Raw genomic sequence first — 23,792 nt, forward strand, 5'->3', positions numbered from 1 at the left:
CTCCACCTGCCGGCCATCTGCTCAGTGAGCAGCTCTTCCTTACACAGAACTGGGAAGCCTCCCTGTGACTTATCTCCAAGGTGGTTCAGAGCACTTATTCTCTCTTCCATATAAGGTCCCTTAAAATACTTGAAGGCAGCTGTTACGTTACTATGAATCTGGCAAAGCTTAGGATTTCTTCAGTTAATATTAGCAGATACTTATTAAAAAGTTACTGTGTGGGACTTTCCTGGCCGTCCAGTGGTTAAGACTCCGCGCTTTCACTGCAGGGGGCGTGGGTTTGATCCCTGGTTGGGGAACTAAGATTCCGCATGCTGTGCAGCGGCAAAAAAAAAAAAAAAAAAAGTTATTCTGTGCTACACAGTGTGCCAAAATTGGCTTTACGTACATGAACTGCTTTCATCCTCAAAACAATGTATGAGATTGGATTAGGAAACTGAGGGTTAGAGAAAACAAATAAATTGCCCACATAGCTCACAAGGGTGGAGAAGACCTTGGGTCCAGGGTGTCTGGCCAGAGACTGCAGCCCCTCAGCCTCTGCACATCCTGCCTCCATGGCGCCATGCCCTTCCCCCACGCTGGCTGCTCTCCGAGAACCTGGCTCAAGCCTGGGGCCGTGGAGAGCACATGACACCCCACCCAGGCATTCACTGGCAGCACAGACTAGAACGAGAATCCCAGACTATGCTTGACACCTTCAGGTCACATCCCAGGACTGCATCTTATGTTTGGGTTGAGTAAAATCCAGCCCCCTTCCTCTTTCCTGTATATGAGAAGTTGGTATTTTGAACTCAAGTGCAGGACCTTATATGCCTTATATGTTTACCCTGTTAAATTTTACCACAGAACCTGTCCATTGCTGCAGCCTGTCAATATTTTAGAATTCTGATTGTTGCCCAGAGTTTTCCATTGTCCTCCCATCGGAGACTGTTGGGCCGGAGAAAATCAAGTAACTTACCTGTAGAAGTTGGCTCTAAGTTTGGCATACATCCTAGTAACCCAGAGTGGCTGCTAATTAAATTGTCCTTGCACCCTGGCCATAATTCTTTTTGGACAAAGATAACAGCAGAAGCCCAAGTACCTTGTTGAAGTGGCAAGGTATTCTTGTGGCTGCTGCATCTCTTTGATCTGTCTGTCGGAAGGAAAGGTGAAGTGGATCTCAGCCTAGTTCAAAAGCCAATCAATGATCAGTCATCTTGCCAAGCATGGACCTAAAGTTCATTAGGCTATGAATTGCAGGTTCAACCTTACCGTTTTGAAAATCAGAAAGGCAGCAATTCTGGGACCTCTTCATGTGCCCTTGAAGGTTACTAACGTTTCACCTTTGTAAGGCCCACGAGACGCAGGAGACCTGCGTTCATTTAATGGTGTATCACTAGGGGTTTTGTTTCACACATTTTAAATTTCTGTCCCCACCCCCTACCCCAGGCCATGTCTTCTGATCTATAGTCTGGAGAACATGCTTGCTAAATACAACCAAAACAAAATGAGAGGTAGAGTAGTAAAGTTCAAGAGACATGCAGGAACATGTGAGGGATGCATAATGAAGGTGAGGGAAAGGGAGGGAAAGCTGTGGATCAAGACAGGAATGGTTTATTAGGATTCACCAGAGAAATGAAAACTAATAGGAGGGCTGGATGGATTAGATAGATGATAGATAGATAGATTATTTAAAGGAATTGACTCACACAATTGTGGGGCTGTTAAGTCTGAAAGCTACTGGGCAGGCTGACAGGCTAGAGACCCAGGGAAGAATTGATGTTGCAGTCTTGAGTCTGAAGGCAGTCTGGAGGCAAAATTTCTTCTTCCTCAGGGGACCTCAGTCTTTTAAGCCCTTCAACTGATTGGATGAGGCCCGTCCACACTGTGGAGGGTAACCTAACCTGCTTTACTCCAAGTCTACTGATTTAAATGTTGATCACATCTAAATCATACCTTCACAGTAACATCCAGACTGGTCTTTGACCAAACCCCTGGCACCACACCCTGAAAGGTGTTAGGCATCCCATGGCCAGACAGGGTGGGATTTAAGGAATATGGCAGATAGCTCTGGATCCACCTGGGAATGCTCCTTGGAGGCCAAGGATGGAGGATAATGGGATAGGAAGGTTTAAGGAACAATAGGATGGTCTGGGCTCAAAATACATTCTTATTCAATAACAAGCATGTGTTCAGCAACCTTAGTGTGTAAAGCAGTAGGCGGAATACAAGGACGAACAATCTGTGGCCACTGCCCTTCGAGGTGGAGAGGATTTGTATAGAGAATAGAGAGTAGAGCAGGTTTTAGCAAGTCCCACCCATTACAGAGCTGTATGTAATGCGTCATGGAAGCTCAGGTGAGGTGCCTAGTGAAAGCCAGCCCTCCAGGGGCCCCCTACCTGGTGGAATGGACTAGTTAATAGGTAATTACAATGGAGTGAGGTAAGTGCTATGGTGGGGTAGACACACAATCCTCTGGAAACACAGAACAGACAGGAAGATGGGGTCAAGAGAGGTGACATCTATTTAAGGATAGGCACTGGCCTGCTGACTGGGGGAGGAGGGAGATTTGGTCCAAAAGAGTGTGTTGGGACTTCCCTGGTGGCGCGGTGGTTAAGAATCTGCCTGCCAATGCAGGGGACATAGGTTCAAGCCCTGGTCCTGGAAGATCCCACAGGCCGCAGGTCAAACAAACCCGTGCGCCACGACTACTGAGCCTGCATTCTAGAGCCCGTGTGCCACAACTACTGAAGCCCACGCGCCTAGAGCCCGTGCTCCGCAACAAAGAGAAGCCACCGCAATGAGAAGCCCACGCACCGCAACGAAGAGTAGCCCCCGCTCACCACAACTAGAGAAAGCCCACGCACAGCAACGAAGACCCAACGCAGCCAGAAATTAATTAATTATTTCTAAAAAGTGCGTTGTTCGAGAACCACAGGTTCAGTATGGCTAGAGCAAGAGAGCCAAGGGTGCACACAGGAAATCTCTTAGAGCCATCCTGTGCTAAGCCGTCAAGACTGTATCCCGAGAGCCACCAGTGCCATCACTTCCCCTGTGACAACTGCCTCAGACTGCTAATCTCAGTAATTTTTCCTCCTGAGTCTCGACCTGGTCTCCAAATTCTTCTCAGCAGCAGGCTTATGTGGAGTTGTCCCATGAATGAACACCTCTTTTTTCATTCCTGATGTAGGAATGACAGGCTGTTGATGGGTTTTGAGCAGGGGAGTGATGTGATCTTACTTGTACTGGGGGAAGAACACAGTGCTGACTTGAGAAGGTAATTGCCGAGGTGGTAGAGCAGGAAAAGCTGGGGGACAGGGAGAGACAGTGGAAAGGATGCAGAGGTTGGGGGTGTGATCACATGGGGACAGGGAGGAGCAGCCGACTTCAGTGTGGAATCCATGGGAGAATCTCAGCCTCGTGTACCATGCTGTCCCTGGGGAGAAGGAACCAGGGCTGGACCACCAGAGCAGCTGTGTTTGCCAAGAGAGAGGAGATCTGGGGAGTCTGGGGCCCTAAAAGCTGTCATTTTCTGTCCTAGCTATCTGTACCTGTCTGAAATGAGGTGGGGTAAAATAATACATGCCCTCTGTCCTAGAAGTGGTATGTGGATACTGTAAGGAAAACTAGAGAGATGACCCTTTCTCCCTTCTACCAGTCTAACCTGTTCAAGCCCGAGATACCTTGCCATCCCACCTAGGAGGCAAGATGGTCCCTGGCCTCTGGCTGCAACTAGACTCAGAAGCCACAGTATCCAAGACAAATAAACTGCCATATCCGCCTTGCTCCTGCTCCCAGACCCCCTAGAATTAGCTCTTTGGACTGTGATGGATCCACCCCCCCCTCCGCCCCCGCCTCTGCTGCTGGGCTCCCCTGGACCCCAGTGCCACACACAGACACTAGCCCGTGGAAACAGTTGGGCAATAGGAGCCATTAAGGAAAACAACCACTCCCTGCCCAGTCAGCTGCCTACCAGCTGCCCAGGCCTCCCTCAGCATCCTACAGCCAGGGCCCAGCCCCTCATTCCTGCCCACACAGCCAGCTCCCTCCCAGGCCCTCGCCCTCCCACCTTCCACTCAGAAGCAGTGGCAATACCCAGAGAGGAGCCCCAGCGGACCGGTCAGCCCACCAGTCCTGGGATGAAATGACTGTGCGAGAGCCCTGACATTAACTCAGACGCCAGAGGAGCCTGGGCTTCTGGAGCTCTTGCCCTGAGTGCCCTGACCTCCTGATGGGAGCCTAGAGCTTGAGCAGGTGGGCGAGGACGGGACTCAGGGGACCGTTGACTGTTAGGTACCTGGGCAAGGGCTTGTCCCAAAGAGAAGGGATCTCACCTAGGCCTTGTCCATTAGCCAAGCCCCCGCTCTCTGTGCCCCTACCACAGGCCAAGCCCTGCCTACCCTGAGAGCCAGGGGCCAGGACAGCTGGAGCCAAAGGAAGCAAAGCCTGGAGAGTTCACTCTGAAAGCCTGGGACTTGCTCAGGAATAAGGTACAGATTGAGTGCAGATGTCTGCGGGAGCCAGAGCGATGGGGCTTTTGCAAGGAGGCTTCCGGGGGGAGGAGAACAGAGGGGGGAGCTGTCCTAATATGAGGCTGCAGGTGGCGTGCAGAATGCTTTCCTCCCTCCCCCCACCACCAGCCTTAAGAGAGCTGCAGAAGATGGGATGAGGAGAGCAGATGCTAGACCAGAGACTCAGGCTCATGAGGAAGTCGTGGAGGATCGGAAAAAGCAAAGTTTTAGGCCTGGTGTACTGTCTGACGTGTGCAGGTTCCTGCACGGAGGAAGCCCACCAGCTGTCTGCCCTCTCCCTGAGCAGTGTCACCTGCTGCCGGGTGACAAACACACAACTTCCTAACAGGTGTGAAGCTCCAGAACTCAGTGACCGAAGTGGGGCTTGGTGTCTCAGCTGAACACAGACCCTCTCAGGCCAGAGAGGAGCTCTGGGGGCTCCTTAAACCTGAATGGGATTCCAGGAGGGGGTCTAGCACCAGCCAGACAGCCCTTCGGAGTCTGATTGGAAGATTTTCCGAGACTCATGGCCACCAGAGGGCACCACCACCCCACAGTGTGGCATCCTGGGCTCCCCATCACCTCCCTGGAGAAACTGGGAAGATTGGGAGGGGGAAGCAGGCACGGGTCTCTGAGCTCTCAGCGGGAGCTACCAGCAGCTGAGTTAAATAGTCTCCAGGGTCAGGAGACCTGGGCTCTAGTGGGTTCTAGTGCCTGTTCTGCCACCATCTTTCTCTCCCTGGTTGGCTTCAGTTCATCTCCTCCGTTGAATAAGGGCTTGGACCACTTGGTGTCCTTTCCGGACCACGGGGCCCTTCCTGGCTCTGAAGTTCTAGGGTTTGAGGAAATCATGCAATGAACGTGACAGAAATTGCATTTCCTGGACCCACCTTTATTCTGGGGTCCTCCAGGGCACCCTGCCTGGCGGGAGGCGGAAACTGGTGTGAGCTTCACTTCTCTGGTGCTGTTCTCTGACTTGGAGGTGGAGAGGCAGACTGGCCTGGATACTGACGGGCAGTCTCTGTCTCCACGTCAGTCTGAAGGAGGAATGTCTCTACAGGGCTGGCAGACACAGGTGCTGTGACACCTGTGGTGTCTTCTCCTCCAGGTTTCAGGCGAGGAGGTGTCCCTTAGGCAACCCTCTGGGATGGGTGGGGTGGCGGTACAGAAGAGCTTACAAGATGCCCTTTGGAGGGTCCCTTCAGGAATAAGCACGGAGTGAGGAGGATAGAAACCATTGCCTCTGCTGCCTTTGCCCGCCTCCCTGTCCCCACCCCCGCTGCAGATGCCGTCTGTCAGGAGCAGGCAGCAGACGGTCCAGGGGTCCATCTGTGCTAATGCTTCACAATAGAGTCCCGTGTTTCCCCACCAACGCCCCCTCAGCCCCTCAGCTGATGGCCACTTGGTGATGCCAAGGGGGAAGGTGGGAGGAGGGAGAGGAAGGCACTAAGGGAGCTAGCACTTGGCTCGTGGCAGTCCCCAATCCACACCCTGCCCCCCACCCAACAAGCATCCTGCCATCTGGACTTGTGTAATCACTGCGGGGTGGAGAAGCACCCCCTCCCCCCCACACCTCCTGTAGGGGCTGGGGCCCCAGGGGCCTGGGGGTGGGGAAGAGACAGACAGAGTCAAGGAGACTAGGAAGCTAGAAGACGGAGACAGACCCATGGACTGAGAGAGACAGGAGACAGAAAGCCTTTCCTGGCCTCCGCAGGCTGATGGGCCACTAGCCCCTCTGTACTCCGCAGGCCATGCATCTAACACAGCACCGGTGCATGTATCACTCCCTACCTGACCAAGAGCCTTTGTAACCTGGCCCGGAGCAGGGCTTCAACATAGGGTGAATGAAGAACAGCGGAAGACAGCATCACATAGTGGTTAGATTGCAAGCTCTGCAACCAGGCTGCCTAGGTTCAAATCAGCTCTGCCACTGAGTGACCTAAAGCAAGTTACTTAACCTCTCTGGGCCTCAGTTTTCTCCTCTGTAAGGGATGATAATGGTATCTATTTCATAGAGTTGTTATGAAGACCAAATGAATTCATTCATGGATGTAAAAGATGTAAAAGAATACACAGAACAGTGTGCACAGCACAATAAATGTCAGCTATAAAGGCAACAGATTTGGGAACACTGGAGGAGGGGACAATGTGGACATTCCTGGCTTCTGTTCAGTGGCAGACGTAGGGATGTGGAGCCCCCAGCTTGTGATGCTGACGCCCTGTGGTGGCTGGCCACTCTTCAGATGCCAGACCTGGCCTTCCACTTCCTCCTCTCACTTCTTATTCGGGTACCACTGACGACAGAGACTTCAGCTGGGCCATTCCCACCTCTCCCATGGCCTGGCAGCCACCCCACCGGCAACACAGCTGGGGGTGGGGGGAAGACGGTCCCCAAAAAAGGTCAGATAATGGCTGAGCACCATCCCCCAACCCTGAGCACCCACTCAGCGCGGTCACATCCCCTGCCATGAGTCAACCCCATAGGAAGGATCTATCGGCTGGGAAAAGGATACCTGAGCTCCAACATCAGGAGGTGAGGAAAGGTTTATCCAGGAGGAACAACTCCTGATCTTCTGAGGGGACAGGCCAGAATTAAGTCTACTACTTTTTGGGTTTCCCCCTCTTCCCTTTCCCCATGTCATGGGAAGGAGAGGCAGCCTCTTTGAACTCTTCTGGGACAGCTGTGTAAGGGGGAAACCCTGGACCCTTTCACTCCCTAGCGGCTTCTGCACAGTTAGTTCAGGGTCATCTCTTCCCTCCCATCAGGGACCTCACCCCTCCCCCTGCCTCCCTCTCCTTGCCTAAAGTCTCCTGCAGCCTCCTGGGTCTCCTAGAATCTTACTCTGGGCAGCCTCCAAACCTCCTCCTAAGGACTCCTTACGGTCGCTCCACGGCCAGACTCCTTGAATCTCCAGAGATATCCATCCCTAAATTTTCAAATCTCGTGCACAAGCCCCTTCACAGGCTCCCCGTCCCTCAGGTATCACGGAGACCCATGCTCCGCCCCGGGATGCCCTGGACCCCCCTCCCCTCCGCGTCTAGCTTTTTCCCCTATTGAGCGCTCCGATCCCCAAGAGTTTCCCCAGCCTGGCATGCCTCGGGAGCTGTGGGCGGGGCTCCGGGACGGGGGGGGGGGTGGCCCCCGGGGGGGCGGAGCCGGCCGTGCGGGGGGCGAGGCCCCGCGAGGCCGCTCCCCGCTCGCCTCGCTCCCCGAGCCTATAAAGGGAGGCGACACACCACCCTCCCGGCTGGCATCCCCGAGCCGCCGCCTGGCCTGCCGCGCGGAGCGAGCGCCCCCTCAGAGGAGCGCCGGAGCCATGACCCTCCGCCGACTCAGGAAGCTGCAGCAGAAAGAGGAGGCGGCGGCCGCCCCAGACCCCGCTGCCCCGGCCCCCGACTCGGAAGCTGCTCCCGCCCCTCCGACCCCGACCCCGGCCTCGGGCCCCCCTGCCGCAGCAGCCAGCCCTGGGACCCCCGGGGACGAGCTGTACGCGGCGCTGGAGGACTATCACCCGGCCGAGCTGTATCGCGCGCTCGCCGTGTCCGGAGGTACCCTGCCCCGCCGAAAGGTGCGTATCCCCCCCAACTCCCGCGGCCCCCCCTCGGCTCTCGGTACCCTCCGGGGTCCCTTCCTCAGGACCCGCGCCACCCGCAGCAGCCCCCATTCGCGCTTGCCGAACCCCCACCATTCTCCTGGGGTCCCCGAGTCCCCCCATTCCTCCCCAGCCCGCTGATCCCCCACGGACACGTTCAGATCCTGCTGGGTCCCCTCGACCCTCTGCTCAGAAGGAGCAATCCCCTCTACCCGCGACCCCGGCTCCACGCCGCCCCCGACCTGGCGGCTCTCCACTCCCCATGCGCCCCCGCCCCGTCTCGCTGCTCTCCTTCCTGCCGCCTCCCCAGGTCCCCTTCCCCTCGCCCCAGCTGGTCTTCGGCCACCCCCGAGCCCCGCCTCCCCGCGTCCAGGCGTCTCGAGGTCCCCAGGACGCCTCGCCCGGGCTTCTCCCGTGGGAGCGGGGAGGCCTTGGGCTGGGGTCCCGCCGCTCGCCCAGTCAAGTTGAGAGTCCGCGGGTTCCGGGTGGGGAGGAGGGCGGCGGACGCGCCGCGTGCCTTCTAGCGGGGGAAGTGCGTGCGGCGCCGCCGACCCTTCCGAGGGGACGCCCGGATTCCTGGACTCGGGGCCTGCCGCCTTGCCCTGCGTCTGAGGTGCGGGGCTCGAGGCCACCGCTCCCTGGAAGTCAGCCGCGACCGGACGCGGTGGGAGGGGTCGCAGGGCGCCCGCGGGGCAGGAAGGATGCGGGCCGCGCCCGCCCTTTGAGTCTCCCCCTGCGCAGGGCTCTTCCTCTGGCCTGAGGGGGACCCGAGCGCTCAGAAAGGGGAACTCAAGACCCAGGTTAAGGAGAGGGGGCTGGTGGCCTTTCCCAGCTCAGCCCCCCTCCTCTCCCCCTGGCCCCTGGCTCCCCCCAACACAATGAACAGCTTGTTGAGAATTTGCATTTTATGAAAATCGGGTGGAAAGACAAAGGGGTCTCTCTATGCGGCCCAGTCCTTCCTCCCTGGTCCATTTGGGAACTGTCCCCACCCCTGAGGCCAATCTTTGGTTCTGGAGAAGGAGGGCTTCCCCTTCTCTTCCTGGCCTTGGGGCAGCCTGGGGGGAGGGTTAACAAGGGCACCGACCAGGAAGGCCCTGGGCTGTTTGGGGCACACAGGACGAGGGCTGGTCTGGGACTGGGCTTCTTCCAAGGATCAATAATTTAGGGAGGGAGAGAGACTGCTTTAGTTTCTCAAGGACCCAAAAGAGGTAGGGACCCTCAGCTCTGTCATCCGCCATGCCAAAAAAAAAAAAAAAAAAAGAACTCTCAATGTCTCTCCTTAAGTACAGTGAGACTTAAGAACAAGTTTGAGATCCAAGGTTTTGTTTTTTTGTTTGTTTTTTTGTTTTTGTCCCAGAAAGCACCAAAATATATGGCAATGTTGAGAGACCCAGGTGGAGCTGGGCACAGTTGGCCACCTGCAGCTGGAATCCATAGTTGGTCCCTGAAACAGTCTACTTTGAGGGAGGAGGCTGGGCCCCTCTGTCACCTGCCTTTCCATGCTCAGGCTGATAGTCCAGCCCTCCAGACCTGGGTCTCTGACCCCGGCTCCCCCGAGCCACTCGGTGTGAATGAGAAATTAGGAGAGACCTGACCGGCCCAGGGGCCTCTGGAGTGTTTTGATAGGCAAGCCCAGGGGCCCCCTGCCCTTCCCTGAATAACATCTGGGAGGAGCCCCTGCTTCAGCTTGTGGGGTCTAGGGGGCCTGAGCCACCGCAGACGTGCACCCTGGGGGTAGAGACTGTTCTATCTAGAGTAATGAAACCCCTTACCCTCCGGGTTGGGAACCAGCACAGGGCTTAGAGGTTCATGCATCTGGGACCCAGGCGACTGTTGTGTCCCCACAGTCCACCCAGCTGTGGGGATAGAGCTTAGGGAGAAAGCTGTGGAATGGTGCTGATGGTGGCACTCTGCAGATAGCTACCCCGGCACCAGAGTAGGTGTGGAGCTGGGGCCGGACACACAGGCAACAGGGAGTGGGGTGCTGGGTCTAGGGCCGGAGCCCAGGTGAGAAACCCCCAAAGGAGGGCTCTCACCATCTGCTCCAGGACAGCTCCCTCTCACCTGCTCCTTCCTGACTCTCCTTCCCACCCAGGGCTCAGGACTGCGCTGGAAGAATCTCAGCCAGAGTCCTGAACAGCAGCGGTGAGTCACCATTACCCCAGCCCCTGCCCTGGTCCAAAAGGGTGAGGCGCTGGGTTGGGGGCAGCACGACACAGCATCTCAGCCCAGCCAGGGGGGAGTCATTCTCCCACCCTTTCAGCACAGCACCCTGGCTAGGAATGAGGGGCAGGTGGAGGTGTGGGCTGTGTGAAGGGGGTGGCAGAGGAAGGAGATAGGGACTTCTGAGTCATCAGGTGCTCCTCAACCCACCCCCAGTCCCTGCCAGTTACCCCTCCCCGGAGAGAGCTGGATCTGGGAGGAGGGAAGCAGGAGAAGTCTTCGGGGCTACCCTGAGCCCTCCCAGCCCAGCAAACTCCGAGGGCCCAAACCATGGCCAAGCTATGTCCAGCTGCTCCAGTCTGTCTGCCCCATGCATCCAAAATCTCAGTCCTCTGCTGGTCCCATCCTGTGGTGGCCTCTTAGGAAGGGTCTGAGGTGAGGGCAGAAGTAGGTGCTGACTCAGGCCCCACTCTGCCCATGTCCCATCCTGATTTGGGCCTGGCTTCTTCCAAAATGGATCAGCAGACTGTGGCCCGCCGGCCAGACTGGCCTGGAGCTAAGAGCTGTTTTTATATTTCGAAAGGGTCGTACAAATAAAAACAAAGAACAATATAGGACGGAGGCTGTCAAATAATTTAGGTCTCGAAAAGAAAGGCTAAAATATTTACTGTCTGACCCTTTGCAGAAAAAGTTTGCCAACCCTTCCAGAAAACCAGAGAGCACTGGAGTAGACACAGAAGTCACCCTGCTCCCCGCCCCAATACACGTAGAGGGGGAAAGGCCTGCGTTCAAAGTAGGGAGGAGCTCAGGCTGGGGCTGGGTGTTGCCACTCAGCATTTGGGGGGTATGTGGGTCAGCTTGGGCACTGAGAGGCCTGGGTCTCCAGGGCCTTTCTGAGGCCGTGAGGCTTGAAAGGGGCCTTTGCAGGCTGCTTTAACTCTGCCTCTGGCTGGGCGGGAAGGAAGGGGGTGTGGGGGTGGGCAGAGGAAACTCTGGGCTCCCCCAGCAGACGAGAATCTGGAGCTACTCCAGACCATTGTGTCCAGTGGGCAGGCCTGCAGTGCGGGAAGGGGCGGCCTCGAGGCTCCCCTCCCCCCAGCCCTCACATCTGGTGGGCTGGCCTCACCGCAGCTGGGAGGAGCAGCTGTGGTCTGGGCTCAGCCTCGTGACTGGCCTCTGGGGGTGGGGCCAGCCCTCTCCCCAGGGCTCTGGAGCGGACGGTGCTCCAGGCTGTGGCCGAATTTGGGGCCTCAGCTAGTCAGTATTCTGGGGCTCACTAGAAAGCTGGGCGTGTGGCTGAAAAACTCAGCTAGTCCACCGGCTCTGGGGGTCAGCCGTTCCAGTGCCTCCCCCACCAGGGGCTGGATTGATGCTGTGTGGCTCAGTGAAGCTGATTCCAGCTGCGAATGGGAAAAGGACATTCTCACAACCTGTGATGAGTGTGACTTGTCGCTGGAGGCAGAGCCCTGCGTGGATGTTCCAGAGCAGACTCCCAGCATTAGCGGAGGGCCATGCTATGGGGCTGCCAAGCTCCTTTTAGTCCTGACAGTCTTGATGGGATGGCCCCTGTGTCTCCTGCAGGAAAGTGCTGACTTTGGAGAAGGAGGAGAACCAGACCTTCGGCTTTGAGATCCAGGTGGGAGAAGCCGAGTGCAGAGGGAGGGAGGGCTTGGGAGGCTGGTCAGAGGGATGGATGGATCTCGCCCCACCCCTGGGCTGAGGGTCCCCTTGTTTATTACAGACTTATGGCCTTCACCACCGGGAGGAGCAGCGCGTGGAGATGGTGACCTTTGTCTGCCGGGTTCATGAGTCCAGCCCTGCCCAGCTGGCTGGGCTCACACCAGGTGGGGCATGAACCCAGGACACAGGGCTCTGGGAAAAGGGGTATGACCTTACTCCCAAGCAGAGGGGGTAAGAAATCTCTTCTGAAAACAATTTCCCTTCCTCCTCCTATTTTGGGAAGGCCAGAAAGAAGAATGGATTGGACGTAGGCAAATTTGCCATTTACTGTGTGACGCTGAGCAGTCCCATCTGCAAATTGGGGGCAATAACATGTCCTCACGTCAGTGTGGTGAGGGAATTCCCTGGGCACAGAGCCAGGGCCTGGTAAATGGCAGGTGTTGCTGCTGCTGTTTTTCCTCCCCCTGGCAATCTGGCAATCCAGCATGGGCAGGAGTTGGGGTGGAACAACTCCATTAGATCTGCTTGATATTGAGGATCAGGGCTTATCTTGCTCCCAACCTGGCCCAAAACTGGGGTACCTGTGATACTTCCTCTAACAAGGAAATGGTGCCACCAGTAGGAGACCCTTCGGATTGGCCAAATCTAGAGTCCCAAGTCCCAGGAAGGCACAGCCTGCGACTGCACAAACTGACCCCCACCCAGTCCTGTCACCATTTCCTTCCCTAAGCCCTTACCTCCCTGCCTATTTACCAGCAGCCCCTGGTAGCTAAGTGGTATACTGCAACTTTGCAAAGTAGTTTCACATCCACCCTCCTTCCTAATCCCCATGGTAGCCACAGCAGGGGTCCACACCCCCTTTTCCAGATGGGAAATGGGCCCTCGGAGATGGTGCCTTGCTCTGCCTGAGGTCAGGGGGCTCTGCAGTGGCCCAGGGTATCAGAAGCTGAGGCCTCTTATGCCTGGGGCCAGTGTTAGTTCCCAGCTTGGTGCTACTCACCCTGCCCCCTTCCTGTCTCGGCTGGGTCTCATGACAGCCTGTGGGCTGGACCAAAATAACCAGCTCTGGGGGCAGCCCAGGCTTGCCAGGAGGGCTCAGCCTTTGAGGACAGAGCTTCCTGAGAGTGAGGTGAGGATGTGGGTGTCTGAGGGCCTTGGCCCCTATGCTGGGGTGCCGGGCCTGGACAAGATCTCCCCAGAACGATGACTGGGGGTAGGGAGTTCAGGAGAATTTTGTGGGGTTATTACCCCTACCCTTTCTGGCGAAGGTGGCTGGAATTTTTCCACACTACCCGTGGAGCAGATTCTGATCCCCTCTCTGCCTGGCAGGGGACACCATCGCTAGTGTCAACGGCCTGAATGTGGAAGGCATCCGGCATCGGGAAATTGTTGACATCATTAAGGCGTCTGGCAACGTTCTCAGGTACGTCCAAGTGCCGCGGTCCCTGAGGGATTCCTGAGCTCATCTTCTCTCAGTGTTTCCCCACCCTGTGGGCCCACTCAGCCTTTGATTCCCCAACCTCCTCAGACTGGAAACTCTGTATGGGACGTCAATTCGGAAGGCGGAACTGGAGGCTCGTCTGCAGTACCTGAAGGTAAAGCAGCCCAGATAATGTCCAGTCGCCACCCTCCTCTTCCCAAGCCCCTGCCCCTACCGGCCCCACTCCTTTTTAGGGGTCGTTTATCTGCTTGAACCTCCTTTTATTTTATTTTATTTATTTATTTATTTGGCTGCATTGGGTCTTCGTTGCTGCGCGCGGGCTTTCTCTAGTCGCGGTGAGCGGGGGCTACTTTTCATTGCCCTGCGCGGGCTTCTCATTGCGTTGGCTTCTCTTGTTGCGGGGCACGGGCTCTAGGCGTGCAGGCTTCAGTAGTTGTGGCTCGCAGGCTCTAGAGCGCAGGCTCAGTAGTTGTGGCGCACGGGCTTAGCTGCTCGGCGGCATGTGGGATCTTCATGGACCAGGGCTGGAATCCACGTCCCCTGCATTGGCAGGCGGATTCTTAACCACTGCACCACCAGGGGTCCTGAACCTCCTTTTAACCTTAAGGTTTCTTCTGTGTACTCCCTGATCCCTCAGTCTGTACCCACCTCCTGCTAGTTTCTTGCTAGCTCCTGACAGTGAGGCGGGGGGTGTCTCTTACAGCAAACCCTGTATGAGAAGTGGGGAGAATACAGGTCCCTAATGGTGCAGGAGCAGCGGCTGGTGCACGGTGAGTAGATTAGGGGTGTGAAGGGCCACTTGCACCCCTACCGATACCCCCATTCCTGCTTCCCCCTCAGAACTAGTGGGTTACTTCCCCCTCCAAAGTGAAGAAAGGTTTGTTGAGCTACTACTTTGGGTACAATGCTGCCACAGGCTGATGCGCACACATTTTTAGTTTATTCTCACAATTGTCCCCTGAAGGAAAGTACAAGATAGTACCATCTCCATTTTACAGGTGGGAACAGGAAGGCTCCAAGAGTTTGTTTCAGACCCCTTCCGTGGCTCTTGTGTCATAAGTGATCCTCATAAGGATCTGAGTGTATAATTCCTGTTTTACAGACAAGAGAAGTGAGGTTCAAGGTTGTGACTTGCCCAAGGGCCACACAGATGGTCAACAGGAAGGAGCTGAGGTCTCCTACCCGTGCCCTCTGACGGCCCTCCCTCGTGTCTTCTGCCCCGGCAGGCCTCGTGGTGAAGGACCCAAGCATCTATGACACGCTGGAGTCCGTGCGCTCCAGCCTGTACGGTGCGGGCCTGCTCCCGGGCTCACTGCCCTTCGGGCCTCTGCTGTCCGCCCCCGGGGGCTCCCGCGGCGGCGCGCGGCGGGCCGGGGGCGACGCGGACGACGCTGTCTACCACACGTGCTTCTTCGGGGGCGCTGAACCGCCTGAGCCCCCACCGCCCCCGCCCCCCGCGCGCGCGCCCGGCCCGGGCCCCGCCGACGCTTCGGCCCCGGGGCCCCGGGCGGTGCTGAGCCGCAGCGCCAGCGTGCGGTGCGCGGGTCCCGGGGGCGGCGGCGGCGTGGGCGCGCCGAGCGCTCTCTGGACTGAGGCCCGCGAGCAGGCCCTGTGCGGCCCCGGCCTGCGCAAAACCAAGTACCGCAGCTTCCGCCGGCGGCTGCTCAAGTTCATCCCCGGACTCAACCGCTCCCTGGAGGAGGAGGAGAGCCAGCTGTAGGGGCGGGGGCGGGCGGGGGAAGGTATTTATTTATTTATTCTTTCCAGCCAGTGCAAAAAGGGGGCGGGGGCGGGCGCCCGGCCGCGGAGACTCTGGGAGCCCAAGGCGGCGGGAGAAGGTCCTCGCCAGCCCCAGCTGGCCTGCCTGGTTCCTGGCTTGTGCAGAGTGGTGAATGAACCCGAGCCCCAGGCCCCTTTACTCCTCCCCAAAACCACAGTGGGAGGTGGGCACGGGAGAACTAGGCGAGCTCGGGGTTGGGAGAGGTTCGGGGGCCAAAGATGGGGCGTGCCATCCTACATCTGGGTCAGTAGTGCCTTGTGGGGTGTCCAAGAAAACCCCTTCTCCGGGTGAGAGGACCCTGTCCCACGAAGCCCTCTCCTCAGCTTTACTTGCTCCCCACCCTTGGCCTTGGGGAGAGATGGCCTATGCCCAGTCGTTTCCCCATCCCCCCACAGACATAGTTCCAGTTAACCAGCGCTGGTCCCCCTCCCTCCCAGCCTTGACCCCTAAGGGCTTGGCCCCTCCCAGGAGCCTGTAACTAAGTGGAGTGTTGCCCGGCAGGGGTCCTGGGTCCTCTGCCCCTTGGGGGACAGGAATGGGCATGTCTGGGGGGGATGGAGGCAGCACAGACTGTTCCACCGTTTTGCATATTGTTGCTTCTGAACCACAGACTGTATAAAATCGACGGTTTTTTGCATCTGTGTCAGTGTGGTGACTGCCTGAAGGGGAGGATTGGGCCCGGGCAAGCTCTGACTCCACCACCCCGCCCCCCAGCGCGTGCGAGCACACACACACACACACACACACACACACACTATATTTTACATCTTATTTGCTCGGAGCCTGCAGCCAGGGAAACAGACTGTGTGAGTTTAACTTACATGTATGGGCCTGAACTAGAGGCCCCACACCCCTTCAGAACTTGGGCCTCATGTTTAATGTATCTAGAACTTCCCTCCCCAAATACCACAACTGGTGGGGTCAAGGCTCCTCTATAGTTGTTAACTATCCTTGTGTAAACAACCACTTGGCACCCTTTCTCCCAGGGGTCTGGGGTCTCCTGCTTAGGAGACGTTAGCCATCACCCACCCAACCTGTGACAGGCCCAATCACTGGTCACTCATTGCTCTAGAACTCCTCAAAGGCTTCCCATCACTCCTAGAATAAGATTCCAACTCTTAAGCAGGGATATCTGACTCCTGCCTGCCTCATTTTCTTGCCTCCCCTCTCGCTCCCTGCTCTGGCCACTTTGCCCATGGTACACTTCAGATGCCCTGCCCTTAGGGTCTCTGCACTTGCTCTGTCCATAGCTGGCTCCTTTGGTACTCAGCTTGGCCTCCCCAACGCCGTCCCATCTGGTCTAAAATACTGTCGCAACCTCTGCTTTGATAGAGCGTTGTTTTATTTCCATCATACTACTCATCCCCATCTGAAACTGTCTTGACCCGGATGGGTTTTGGTTTTTGCCTGGCTCCCTTCCCCATTAGGATGTACACTCCATACAGCAGGACTCAGGGACCTCTCCTGTCTTACTCACTGCTTTATTTCTTGCCCAATGCTAGCACATAATAGAGCCTCGATAAATACAGTGTGTGCTCAAAGCATCTGCAAGAGGTGGTCACCACCTTCTTTGAGGTGACCCGGGGCAAGTGACCTGTCCAGGGTCACACAGAAAGTAAGTGGCAGAGTTGGGCCTGAGTTTTGAGCCTCTTGAGCCAGTGCTCCTCCCTGGCAGTAATCAGCCTACAAGGGGTGGTTTTGAGAGGTCTAAGTGGCACCAGGCAGGCTACCTCCCGTACTCTCACTCCTGCACCACTGCACTTGCCTCCTGAATGGCTCCCTGCTTCCTCTCTCACCCCTGGACCATCCCTTCACACAGCAGTTAGGGTGATCTTTCCAAAAAGGAAATTGGGTCACAACCCTCCTCGGCTTAAAACCCATTATGGCTTCCCCTGGAATAAAAAAATAAAATCCAAACTCTTTATCATGGCCTAGCCATGATGTGTTGTCCCTCTGGGCAGACAAATTACAAAAACGCATCCCTTCCTGTGGGTTGACGGCAGCCACATGGGCCCAACAATTTGGCAACTGCGAGCCTCTGTGCAGTGCGCAACCTCTGCGACTATACTGGGACGCCCTGCACGAGGCTCTCCAGGATCTGGGCCCTGCCGTTCTCTTCAAGCTCAAATCGTTTCTCTTTCTATGTCACTCATCATATTTAAGCCACACTATTCTTTCTAGTCCTATTCTCAAATATGCCAAGCTCTTTCCTGCCTCTGGCCTTTGCCCATACTGTTCCCTCTGCCTGGAATAGTCTTCTTTGCAAGACTGATTCCTCCATCCTCAGATCTCATCTTAAACATCACCTCCTTAAAGAGATGTTCCTGATCTGATCAGAAGAAGTTCCCTGTCCCCATTATTCTTTATCTTGAGCCCTCTAATTTTCTTTCCTTATAACACTCCCAATTGGTAATTTTACTGACTTCTTTTGTATCTGCCTTTTGCCTTTCTAAGGCAGGAAACTCAGCTGTGTTACACTGTACCTCCAGGGACTAACACAGCCTAGCACATGGCAGGTGCTCAATATACGGGATTGCCTCCTCGGGGCCAGCCCTGCACAGGGGTGACCACAACCTACCCACCTCTCAGCCCTGGAGGATGGGGTGGGGAGGCCCCTGCCCTGCTCCATCTGTAGCTGGCATCTGTGGGCCCTTCTCACCAAATCCCTTCGGGGCTGGGTGTCGGCTCCAGCCAGGGCACCTGCACCTGGCTGCCCTGCCCTCCTTGGTCCTGGGGAGGGAGGACATTTGATTAAGAAAATGGAGCTTCCCCAAGCTCCCTGTTTGAACAGCTGCTCTGTAGTGATGACAAACAGCAGCTCCCACGGGCTCAGGTCTAGGGGAGGGGCCCTCTCGCACCTTTGTTCCCAGAGCCCCCAGCTGCCAGGAGACCAGCTGCCTGGGCATAGCCTAGCCCCTTCCTGGGGTTGGGGGGCTGCCAGGGCCTCCCTGGCTTTCCCCTCCCAGAATAGATTCCCAGCCCCTCTCTTACCAGCCTGTTCCTCCCCTCCCCCACCAAGCAGCTAGTGTTGGCAGTGATGTCAGCACCGCTTACCCAGGCTGAAGGGGGGCTCCTGGCTGGCCGTGTGCACCCCGAGGAGAGTGAGGGGGTGCCCAGGGTGGGGCTGGATCCCACCTCTCAGCTGACGGAATGACGGCACCAGCACAGCAGCCTCCTGCCGTGTAGGTGGGTGACAGGGAGTGACTAATGTGAGAGCTGTGATGCTAAAAATTAACCCAGGGATCGTGTTTGGTGGAGGGGTGGGGGTGGATGGGAAGGGAGCAGGGACTCGGAATATTGTGTGGTCGGTATTCCCCCTGCCCTTCCTCCCCTCCTTCCCCTCCCACCAGCCTTCTGGTCCTCTCAAAGCCTCAGGGGACTCTGTGGGAGCCCTTCCCCCTCCCCAGGCCATAAGGGGCCCCTAATAATTCCAGGAAGGAGGAGAGTGGATGCCACCCCAGGTCTCATGCGTGGTAGACTGAGGACACAGCCCTGCAGATGGAGTTCAGATATGAGGTCCCCACAGAGCCCTGCATCTGCCCCATCCCCTCAGCATGGTGGCTGCATGGCCCTGAGTCCCCTGGTTTGTCCCCCTCTGCCCAGGCCAGAGCTCTGCCCAGGGGCGGTGGGGGGAGCGGAAGCAGCCAGTGCACAGAGACAAGGGCAGGTTCCTGACAGCAGGCTGGAGTTGGGGGACAGTGGGGGTGGCAGCTGTCCTGAAGGAAAGGACAGGAGACTGGCTCCCAGAGCATCACCTAGGTACCAGCACTGTGCTAAGCACATCCACATCTATCACCTCACTTAGGCCTCACAGCATATCTGACAACCCATTCTACAGATGAAGAAACTGAGGATTAGAGAGGATAAGGTAGCACAGCTGGTACCTGCTTGAGCCAGCATTCTCTCAGATCTGTCTGTCTCTAGAGCCTAGACTGTGGAGAGGGAAGTCTTCCTGGAGGAAGGAGTGTGAGGACAGGGTCAAGGTGGTAAGGAACCATTTCGAGGAATTCAACCTCCAAAGCTGTAAGACTCATTCGTGGGGAGCAAGGTGGGAGCACGGAGGGTAAATGAAAGGTGGGACCTGAGGGAGCAGGGTCTGAGGTGTACCAGACAGCAAAAGGAGGAGGAGATCAGGTCCACAGGGATCAAGGCTCCTGGATGTGGGTGCTGTCCTGGAGTAAGGTGGGGAGGGGCTCTTGGCACTGGGTTCTGGGGGTGTCACAGAAGAACTTGGGTTTAGAGAAGTGCTTTGTGGACACACATAAGAAAACCTGTTAGAAGGAGGGAACCTATAAACACTCCTGTTTTGCCTGGAAACAAAACCAGAGAACGTGAGCTGAACGGCAGCAGGAGGGGAAAAGGTGAGACAGTAGAAGACACTTTCTGCTCACCAGTCCGTCACTCATGAAGCTGGGGAAGTGAGAAGGGCTGTGGGACTCTCCAAGTATCGGGAGAAACGTCAGGCTGTCGAGTTGGGAGCCTCCCTGGTCCTGCACTGATGGCTGGATGGGATGACCTAAAGGAGGGAGTGATAGGCCGAGAGAAGTGAGAGAGAAAGGGCAAGGGATCAAGGAAGATTCCTCAGAGAATAAGATAGCCAAGAGACGAGACAGACGCTGGAGAACAGAGCAGGTGCGCCTGACCCCTGGTGGTGACCTCAGAACACTGCACCTCTCAGCCCTGAGCTCGGGAAACAGGGTGGGGCAGAAGTAGGGTTCTCCCCTCAGCCAACATGCTGTGAAGGTAGCTCCCCGCCTTCGAGCCAACCTCTTCAGCCATGCTCCCACGCCCTTACAAGGCGGGGCCTCTTCGGAACCACACAACCCATTTGAAGCTCTCGGACACCATTCCTGGGCCTGGTAATGAGTGGGCATTCAAAAAACACTGAAGGCAGGTATGCCTGAAGGGAGTGAACAATGAATTCAGAACTTTTAAGTCATCCAACTCCAATGATTTCAACCAGCTTACCTTCTCTGCAGGGAACTCCGCATGGTCTGGAGGCTCCGGGACTGGGGTGGGAGGGGGGAGAGGGGAGGAAGCACAGCTGCTAAACTGCAACACAAAGAATTGCTGCTATAAGGGACACCTCCTAAATGGCAGCGAATTTTCTGTTCCTGGAGTTTAGCCTTTCAGTAGAGAACACATCAATCTATGCAAAAAGTAAAAATTATGCAGACACTGTCCCTCTTTCCCCACTGCTTCCCTAAAGAGTCACTAACAGGGCCCCCTCCAACACACACAGCTGGCCAGTCCATTCAGCAACTCCCTTCCCCCACCAGAGTGACTGGCCACCCAGGTCCCACTTTCAGCTTTCTCCAAATTTCACCCTGATTGAAGGCCCAGATCAAGCCCCACTAGTTCTGAGGAACATGGTCTCTGGTTAAGTGAATGCAAGACCAGTGGTTACCAACTACAGCAACAAATCTCCTGGGGTACATTTAACCAAAGATAGGACCCTACCCCTCCCCATAAGATTCTTTTTTCTCTTTTTTTTTGGCTGCATTGGATCTTCGTTGCTGCACGGGGGCTTTCTCTAGTTGCGGAGAGCGGGGGCTACTCTTCGCTGCGGTGTGCGGCCTTCTCATTGCGGTGGCTTCTCTTGTTGCGGAGCACGGGCTCTAGGCGCAGGGGCTTAAGTAGCTGTGGCTCACGGGCTCTAGAGCGCAGGCTCAGTAGTTATGGCCCATGGGCTTAGTTGCTCCGCGGCATGTGGGATCTTCCCTGACCAGGGATCGAACCCGTGTCCCCTGCATTGGCAGGCAGATTCTTAACCACTGTGCCACCAGGGAAGACCCCCCCCATAAGATTCTGATTCAGGAGTTCTGGGTCGGGGCTGGAGCATCAGGATTTTTAAAAACACCCCAGACCCTCAATAAGGGTTTATTGACTGGATGTTGAATGAAGATGATTCCGGAGGCCTCTGAGCTCCCTCCCACCTAGAACCTTGGCACTCCAAATACTGACTGAACTCAGGCCCCCCCTGAGGTCCTGTCATCCGTGTCATCCTGCGGGAGCTGAGGACCTGAGCCTCCCACTGGCACAGAAACACTTTCTGCTTCACGGTGTAAGTTTTGGGATGTGTGGTGGCCACTCCCCTGCCTCCGCCCCCTGCCCCCCAAACTGGGAGCTCTTGGGGAGCAAGGAGAGCCCACTGGACACATCTGTGTCCCCACCTTGGTTGGAGTGGGGCATAGGGACACGACACAGGTATCCAGGACCTGCTGGCTGACTGGGTGTAGCCAATGGTGGTGGCGGGGGAAGGGGAGAGGAATCTGGGGCTGAGCCGGGGTTCATGTCTAGACCAGCAATTAGGGTCAGCAGGGGGAGATCAGACGGGTGGTGGTGCTGGGGGGAGCAGCCCCATGAGCTGCCGAGGGGCTTCAGGATTGACCTTCAAGTTCTGGGCTTGGTTGAAATGGGGTGGGGGTGGGAGTGCCACTTGGGTGCACAAACTGGAGTCAGCTGGGCAGCACCCACCTTCGCCCACCCTGAGGCCGAGCGGCTGAGGGCTGAGTTTCGGAGGCAGGTCCCAGCCAAGGGGTGCAGCCGCCATTGGCTGGGTTGGGGATGGAGAAGGGGACTCCGGGTTTCGTTTCGCTGGGAGGGAAGCAGGTGGCAAAGCCTGAGCGAGTAACCGCCTCCCCGGAGCAGCAAGTCTTGCCGCCTCAGGAAGTCCCACAGACACGCCGCACCCCCTCCCCCCGCCCACGCCGCGACCTTCTCGCTCCACAGCGGCGCGCGGTGCCCCAGCACCCTTGACCCCACTGCGGACGCCCACACCGTCCCGTCCCACCACCCCCGCCCCGCGCCCGGAAGCCTCTCCTGCGGGCCCGCCCTTCATCCCTTGCCCCAAGGCCCGCAGACCCTTCAGAATCCGGGGAAAGCGGCCCCTGCGCTCCGCCCGGCTCCCTGGGTCTCGGGGAGGGGCTGTCCCTGCCGGGGGGGGAGTGGCCCGGGCAGTTTGCAGAGCTTGGGGTGGTGTCGCCCTCTGCTGGGCAGACCCGGGAATTGCTTCACCTCCGTCGCCGCGTCCTTTCATTGCCCCCTGGGCCACTTATTATCGGACCTTCCTTGACTTCTCGGCCTTCTCTGTCCTTTCCTTGACCTGACCCTTGCAGGACTTCGACTATGTATATGTCGGTCGTGGTTCCAACTCTGTTACAGGCTGTCTGCGGCAGAGTCGCGGTCTCCCTGAGCCTTGGCTTCCTTCCCGGTGAAATAGCAGTCGTGAAGTCCAAATGCGGGACAGTGAAAGAAGACACTTCATAAACTGAAAGGGAGCATCTGAGGATGAGGTATGGTCGTTGTTAAAGCTAAGGGCGTTCTCTCCCGCCTTCTGGAAGGAGAGGCTTAATTCATCCCTTGGGATCACCACATTTTGATGCATTGCTTTTCAGTCTTTTCTTAAAAAAAAAAAAATACATGTAATATATATGGTCACATTTGCATTAAATATATTTATTATATAATACAAATATAATTATATAACAAACATATATATCACATATGTGGCCATACTCTGCATGCTGTTTTATGTCCTGTCTTTTATTTTTCCAAGGGCACAAATCATCGTAAAAGCCTGGCTTCTGGAAGTCAGACAAACCCGGATTCAAGTCCTTGCTCTATGACTTTATATTTCCGTCCTTGGGCAAACCACATAACGTTTACTTTTCTCAGCCTCAGTTTCCTCCTCAGCAAAATGGTGATAATATCAGGAGTACCCACCTCACAGGCTTGCGGTAAAGCCCTGGGCATAGCCAGCTCAGAACCTGTTAGCCGGTGTTATCGTGCCGCCTGCGGTCTGCGCAGTACTCTTCTCCAGCCGCCTGATTCTCAGAGCACTTATGATGTTGTCCCTTCTCCATGTGCTATAACGGTAAGAAAGGGAGAAATCTCCATCTCCGAGCTTGCCCCACCCTGACACCATTCTTGGCCACGTGGGTCTCATTATTCCTCCAGCCCACCCAGAAATTCCCCTTCTGGGGCCCTCCAACTCATCCTCGGCCTCCTTAGCTTTTTCTCCAGAAAAGGTCTCCGCCTCCCCTCACTTCCCTGGGGTCCCTGCTACCTTGTTGCCGCCTCAGAGAAGTCTCTTTGACTGTTCTTTCACCATTAGCAGCCTCCAGTCATTCTCTAGACCTGCTCTGTTTTTCTTCATAGCGCTTCTCATTACATGGCATTATGTTACATATTTTTTTGGGTCGCATCTCGGGGGCATGCGGGATCCTATTTCCTCCACCAGGGATCGAACCCGTGCCCCCTGCAGTAGAAGCGGAGTCAACCACTGGACTGACAGGGAAGTCCTACGTATGTGTTTTAAATTTATTTTATTTAAGTGTAGTTGATTTACAGTGTTTTGTTAATTTCTGCTGTACAGCAAAGTAATTCAGTTATACATATATATACATTCTTTTTCATATTCTTTTCCATTATGGTTTATCACAGAATATTGAATATCATTTCCTGTGCTATATAGTAGGATCTTGTTGTGTATCCATTCTATATATAATAGTTTGCATCTGCTAATTCCAAACTCCCACTCCATCCCTCCCCCACACCCCCATCCCCACCTGGCCAACCACAAGTCTGTTCTCTATGTCTGTGAGTCTGTTTTGCAGATAAGTTCATTTGTGTCATATTTAGAT

The 23,792-nt window shown here is 56.0% G+C and overlaps 1 protein-coding gene across 2 annotated transcripts; it reads left to right on the top strand.

Moving 5' to 3' along the window:
* Positions 1 to 7,679: 7,679 nt before the first annotated feature.
* TAMALIN (trafficking regulator and scaffold protein tamalin) lies at positions 7,680 to 15,089 on the top strand. Of its 2 annotated transcripts, XM_059934608.1 has the most exons (9): positions 8,039 to 8,059; positions 10,179 to 10,228; positions 10,932 to 11,039; positions 11,828 to 11,882; positions 11,988 to 12,090; positions 13,256 to 13,349; positions 13,455 to 13,521; positions 14,071 to 14,137; positions 14,594 to 15,089. In XM_059934608.1, the coding sequence occupies exons 5-9, from the start codon at positions 12,027 to 12,029 to the stop codon at positions 15,085 to 15,087; spliced, it is 786 nt and encodes a 261-aa protein (XP_059790591.1). In that variant the 5' UTR covers positions 8,039 to 8,059; positions 10,179 to 10,228; positions 10,932 to 11,039; positions 11,828 to 11,882; positions 11,988 to 12,026; the 3' UTR covers positions 15,088 to 15,089. The 2 variants fall into 2 exon arrangements, with proteins under 2 accessions (XP_059790590.1, XP_059790591.1); XM_059934607.1 differs by lacking the exon at positions 10,932 to 11,039 and having other exon boundaries at positions 7,680 to 8,059.
* Positions 15,090 to 23,792: the final 8,703 nt, after the last annotated feature.

This window comes from Balaenoptera ricei, chromosome 10 (assembly GCF_028023285.1).
Source record: "Balaenoptera ricei isolate mBalRic1 chromosome 10, mBalRic1.hap2, whole genome shotgun sequence".
Lineage (NCBI taxonomy): Eukaryota > Metazoa > Chordata > Mammalia > Artiodactyla > Balaenopteridae > Balaenoptera > Balaenoptera ricei.

Bases quoted from the DNA above. Each gene is read 5' to 3' on its own strand.
- TAMALIN (XM_059934607.1), top strand. From the start codon at position 7,808: ATGACCCTCCGCCGACTCAGGAAGCTGCAGCAGAAAGAGGAGGCGGCG. The intron at 11,883-11,987 runs GTGGGAGAAGCC...TGTTTATTACAG, and splicing joins CCTTCGGCTTTGAGATCCAG to ACTTATGGCCTTCACCACCG. The intron at 13,350-13,454 runs GTACGTCCAAGT...CAACCTCCTCAG, and splicing joins GCGTCTGGCAACGTTCTCAG to ACTGGAAACTCTGTATGGGA.